Source organism: Loxodonta africana, chromosome 9 (genome assembly GCF_030014295.1).
Source record: "Loxodonta africana isolate mLoxAfr1 chromosome 9, mLoxAfr1.hap2, whole genome shotgun sequence".
In the NCBI taxonomy this organism is placed as follows: Eukaryota; Metazoa; Chordata; class Mammalia; order Proboscidea; family Elephantidae; genus Loxodonta; species Loxodonta africana.
Window position 1 is genome coordinate 81746719 of NC_087350.1, and position 5920 is coordinate 81752638.

The 5920-nt window shown below is 42.9% G+C and overlaps 1 protein-coding gene across 1 annotated transcript; it reads left to right on the top strand.

Moving 5' to 3' along the window:
• The first annotated feature begins 1505 nt into the window (after window positions 1-1505).
• LOC100657135 (olfactory receptor 13C7-like) lies at window positions 1506-2765 on the top strand. The gene has a single exon (XM_003407870.3). The coding sequence runs from the start codon at window positions 1506-1508 to the stop codon at window positions 2460-2462; it is 957 nt and encodes a 318-aa protein (XP_003407918.3). The 3' UTR covers window positions 2463-2765.
• Window positions 2766-5920: the final 3155 nt, after the last annotated feature.

Genomic DNA, 5920 nt, shown 5'->3' on the forward strand with positions numbered 1-5920 from the left:
GCCTGCTTCCTCCCACTTAATCTTCCCCAACCAGCAGCAGTGTAATACTCACAGATGAAATTTGTCAAGGTCAGACGCACTGTTTCCAGCCTTCCCAACCCACACCCCACACCCCAGTCCATGCTATGAGGCAGATATCTTATAGGGAGGTATGATACCTCTATTTTTCATGAGTGTCCTCAGGAGAGGGAGAATGACCAAGACTTCATAATCTGTCTTTTCCTCTTCAGTAGACCTGCTCTGGCACAAATAGAGGAGCAAGAATATATAACAAATAGAGGAGGAAGAACAAGGGAAGAAGCCCTAGGGAGAAGGTGAGGAGACAGGGCTCTACTCCTAGCCCTGTTCTCACTGCCTGTGGACCAATCTGAGCTTCAGTTTCCTTATCTTTAACATCAGAAGTCCAGGCTGAGGTTTTCTCTAATGTACTATTTTTTACTAGATCCAGAGATCTACAGCCAATGCAGTACATTCTATGCCCAGTGCCTCCTCTGACCAACACCTCCCACCCTGCCCCCGCTGAGTTGTCTGTTCTTCTTTGAAGAAAATGCTACTATAGTACCCAGGTGGCTTTACTGGTCAACTCAGATATAGAAGGGTCTCAGTTAGGGGCTGTGACTTACAAAACAGTTCCAAAAATACAGACCCTGGTCACAGCAGCATGGATGTCTACCCTGGGAGGCATGAGGGATGTTTATCCTTGGCTTGTTTCCCCAATCCAAGTCTCTGGAGCAGACTGAGAAAACTGCAGGACAAAGTTATGGTTAGAGAGGGGGATATGGAAGTGCTCCTGTTGGGGTCTCCATGGTCTATTGGCCAGAAACTCCTTATTGACAGCACAACAAAGGAGGAACATTGTCTCACACCAACCAAACTCATGAGAAGTGAAGTATAAATCAAGCATCAAGTAACAAGTATGAATGTCAGACAGACCTGAGTTTTCCTGGCCTCTACTCATCACTTTCTCTCCTTGTAGGACTCCATGTAGAGCCAAATTAGTATAAGAAAGTTATGCAAACACAGTGAGCAGGATGATGTCAGTGGCCAACGTCATTGAGTATGAGAGTCTGAAGCCCCCAAGGACACCACAGAGACAGGGAATGATGGCCAGAGGAGCTCACTTGACTGGTAATTGCTGAAATCAAGCAGTACACTATCAGGGTTCTCCATTAACGGTCCCCATGTAGACCCATCCTACCCATTCATCTCTTCAGGTATTTTATTAATATTATCGATCTGGCTAGAATTCTTTCATATACATGATTTGATTGGATTTCCAGGTCTGCGCCTCCTGCTTTTGACCTGATACACATCTTGACTTTAAAGGTAATTGCAGCAGACAGTTAATTTTATTCTTTAGATGCTGGTATTACAAGGGGGCATCTCAGACAGTAAATTTAAAAGATAAGTTCTAGAAGCATCTCAGTGTGATCCCCAAATACTAACCCGTGTGAACAAGTGTTTGCTATCCTCAGTTTTCCTGAAGGCGAAGGAGAGAATTTAAAATGGAAGTGACCAACCAGTCTGCTGTGACAGAGTTTGTCTTGCTGGGGCTGTCAGATCAGCCAACGCTTGAGAAAACTTTCTTTGTGCTCATCTCATTGATGTACCTGGTGATCCTATTAGGGAATGGGGTTCTCATCCTGGTGACTGTGTTTGACTTCCACCTGCACACACCCATGTATTTCTTCCTGGGGAACCTCTCCTTTCTGGACATCTGCTACACGACCTCTTCCATCCCTCTAGTCCTTGATGGTTTCCTGACTCCCAGGAAAACCATCTTTTTCTCAGGCTGTGCTGTGCAGATGTTTCTCTCTTTTGCCATGGGAGCTACAGAATGTGTGCTTCTGGGCATGATGGCGTTTGATCGCTACGTGGCCATCTGCAACTCCCTTAGGTACTCTGTGATCATGAGCAAGGCTGGCTATGTGCCCATGGCTGCTGGCTCCTGGGTAGCTGGTGGAACAAACTCTTTGGTGCAGACTTCTCTTGCAGTACAATTACCCTTCTGTGGGGACAATGTCATCAATCACTTCACCTGTGAGATCCTGGCCGTTCTAAAGTTGGCCTGTGCTGACATCTCCATTAACGTGATCAGCATGGAGGTGGCCAATGTGATCTTCCTGGGGGTTCCAGTACTGTTCATCTTTGTCTCCTACATCTTCATACTCACCACCATCCTAAGAATCCCCTCAGCTGAGGGGAGGCGAAAGACCTTCTCTACCTGCTCTGCCCACCTCACTGTGGTGGTCATTTTCTATGGGACTATTCTTTTTATGTATGCAAAGCCCAAATCAAAGGACCCTCTGGAAGCAGACAAGCAGGATGTTTCAGACAAGCTCATCTCCCTTTTCTATGGGGTGCTGACTCCCATGCTCAACCCCATTATCTACAGCCTCAGAAACAAAGATGTCAAAGTGGCTGTGAAGAAACTATTAAGTCAGAAATGCTTCACCCAGTGATGGTGGGAGGAAGTGGTGTATCCAGTGGTTCTGTGCACAAAGATAATCCATGAAGAAATGACTGTTTGTAAACATAGACTTGCACAATGGTTCTCACACATCAGTTTCATCACAAAACTGTCCAGACAGAATGTGCATCAAGATGGGGCTTTCCTGAGTGATTGACTAGGGAACAGCCACTCTTTAAGATTAAGATGGTTGTGCTAAATCACCTATAACTAAGAATGTGACTATTAAATTTTATTTTTCTATTCTGACAAAAATGAACAATAAAGGTTAAGACTTTGTGAAAATATATTTACATTTTTCTTTGTTCATGTGCAGACCAACTCTAATTTGTATGTACCAATTATGTTATTTTCCGCTCTACTGCAATGAGGATCACGGCACAGAAGAAAAACCACTTCTTTTTTTTTTTTTTAATTAACTTTTATTAAGCTTCAAGTGAACGTTTACAAATCCAATCAGTCTGTCACATGTAAGTTTACATACATCTTACTCCGTACTCCCACTTGCTCTCCCCCTCTTGAGTCAGCCCTTTCAGTCTCTCCTTTCGTGAGAATTTTGCCGGCTTCCCTCTCTCTCTATCCTCCCATCCCCCCTCCAGACAAGAGTTGCCAACACAATCTCAAGTGTCCACCTGATATAATTAGCTCACTCTTCATCAGCGTCTCTCTCCCACCCGCTGACCAGTCCCTTTCATGTCTGATGAGTTGTCTTCGGGGATGGTTCCTGTCCTCTGCCAACAGAAGGTCTGGGGACCATGGCCGCCGGGATTCCTCTAGTCTCAGTCAGACCATTAAGTTTGGTCTTTTTATGAGAATTTGGGATCTGCATCCCACTGATCTCCTGCTCCCTCAGGGGTCCTCTGCTGTGCTCCCTGTCAGGGCAGTCATCGGCTGTGGCCGGGCACCAACTAGTTCTTCTGGTCTCAGGGTGATGTAGATTTCTGGTTCATGTGGCCCTTTCTGTCTCTTGGGCTCTTAGTTGTCGTGTGGCCTCGGTGTTCTTCATTTTCCTTTGCTCCAGGTGGGTTGAGACCAATTGATGCATCTTAGATAGCCGCTTGTTAGCATTTAAGACCCCAGACGCCACATTTCAAAGTGGGATGCAGAATGATTTCATAATAGAATTATTTTGCCAATTGACTTAGAAGTCCCCGCAAACCATGTTCCCCAGACCTCCACCCCTGCTCCGCTGACTTTTGCAGCATTCATTTTATCCCAGAAACTTCTTTGTTTTTGGTCCAGTCCAATTGACCTCACCTTCCATGTATTGAGTGTTGTCTTTCCCTTCACCTAAAGCAGTTCTTATCTACTGATTATTCAATAAAAAACCCTCTCCCATCCTCCCTCCCTCCCCTGCTCGTAACCACAAAAGTATGTGTTCTTCTCAGGTTTACTATTTCTCAAGATCTTATAATAGTGGTCTTATACAATATTTGTCCTTTTGCCTCTGACTAATTTCACTCAGCATAATGCCTTCCAGGTTCCTCCATGTTATGAAATGTTTCACAGATTCGTCACTGTTCTTTATCGATGCGTAGTATTCCATTGTGTGAATACACCACAATTTATTTACCCATTCATCCGTTGATGGACACCTTGGTTGCTTCCAACTTTTTGCTATTGTAAACAGAGCTACAATAAACATGGGTGTGCATATATCTGTTTGTGTGAAGGCTCTTGTATCTCTAGGGTATATTCCGAGGAGTGGGATTTCTGGGTTGTATGGTAGTTGTATTTCTAACTGTTTAAGATAACGCCAGATAGATTTCCAAAGTGGTTGTACCATTTTACATTCCCACCAGCAGTGTATAAGAGTTCCAATCTCTCCGCAGCCTCTCCAACATTTATTATTTGGTGTTTTTTGGATTAATGCCAGCCTTGTTGGTGTGAGATGGAATCTCATCGTAGTTTTAATTTGTATTTCTCTAATGGCTAATGATCGTGAGCATTTTCTCATGTATCTGTTGGCTGCCTGAATCTCTTCTTTAGTGAAATGTGTGTTCATATCCTTTGCCCACTTTTTGATTGGGTTGTTTGTCTTTTTGTGGTTGAGTTTTGACAGAATCATGTAGATTTTAGAGATCAGGCGCTGGTCGGAGATGTCATAGCTGAAAATTCTTTCCCAGTCTGTAGGTGGTATTTTTACTCTTTTGGTGAAGTCTTTAGATGAGCATAGGTGTTTGATTTTTAGGAGCTCCCAGTTATCAGGTTTCTGTTCATCATTTTTGGTAATGGAAAAACCACTTCTTAATTAGTGTCCAGACTGAACCAATCTGCCATTGTGGAAAATTACTGACACCAAGACACATCCTAAATGACACCATTAAATACCTCTTTAACTGGAGAAGCTTGGAGTATTTCCTGTTTAATTTTTTCCTGCTTAATATCCTATAGCCAGTTTGGAGTAATTCCTTTTTCTCTTACTGTATGTAGAGCATGTCTGTTCCCACCCAAATTCACTGAGAAGGAGCTTGTGTCAACACCAGTTGAGCTACAGATATTATAGGTCAAGAACAGAATTACTTGTGTTGGTTGTTCTCTGTCCACCTTATTCTGGAAGCTCTGCTGACACCTGTTCAACATCACAGCAACATGCAAACTACTATTGACAGACAGGTGATGGCTGCGCATGAGGTGCATTGGCTGGGGATCAGACCTAGGTTTCCCACATGCAAGGCAAGAATTCTACCAATGAACCACCAATGTCCCTATAGAGAATTACTAGCAATCGCCATTTAGATAAATCACTACTACAATGCAAAGTTTATATTTTGAGTCCCTTTGTTTCCCTGGAATTAATGTTTTGGCTACCACCCAGACTCACTTTCCTTTGTTTCTTCAGGATCTTGATTGGACACTGGCAACAATTACTCAAATGTATTTATAATTACCTTATGTGTGGCAGTATACCATTGTGGTGAAGAGCATGGACTTTGGAGCCAGATTAATACCGGGAAGAGAGGGTTCTGCCTGTATAAATTAGGGCATGTTAGAAAAATTACTTCATTTTGCAGATTCTTGGTTTCCTAATTTGTAAAATGGAGATAATTAAATCAACCCCATAGAGTTGTTGTGAGGATTAATTAAAATAAGGTATGAATATATGTAAAAATGAATAGTGGCTGGCAAAGAGTAACTTCCCAATTAATGAATGAACATTTTTATTATTTATGAGATATGCTAAATAACTCTTCTAAGAAAGCTTTATAAATTTTGAAGACAGAGTTCAATAGCACACTTACCTGAATCAGTTCAGAGTTATTATTATTATAGCATGCTTTGGGATAGCTTTCTAGCTTTGAGCTAACAATCCCTCTTTCTCTGGGCATTTCCCCCAGCCATCCCTCTTCCCTATCCACAGAGGTGAGGCACTCAGGTTTGTGCTCTGTGACACTGATCCTACCTAGAGTAATCTCGTTCTTGCCAGGTTTCTGGGATTGTCACTAATAC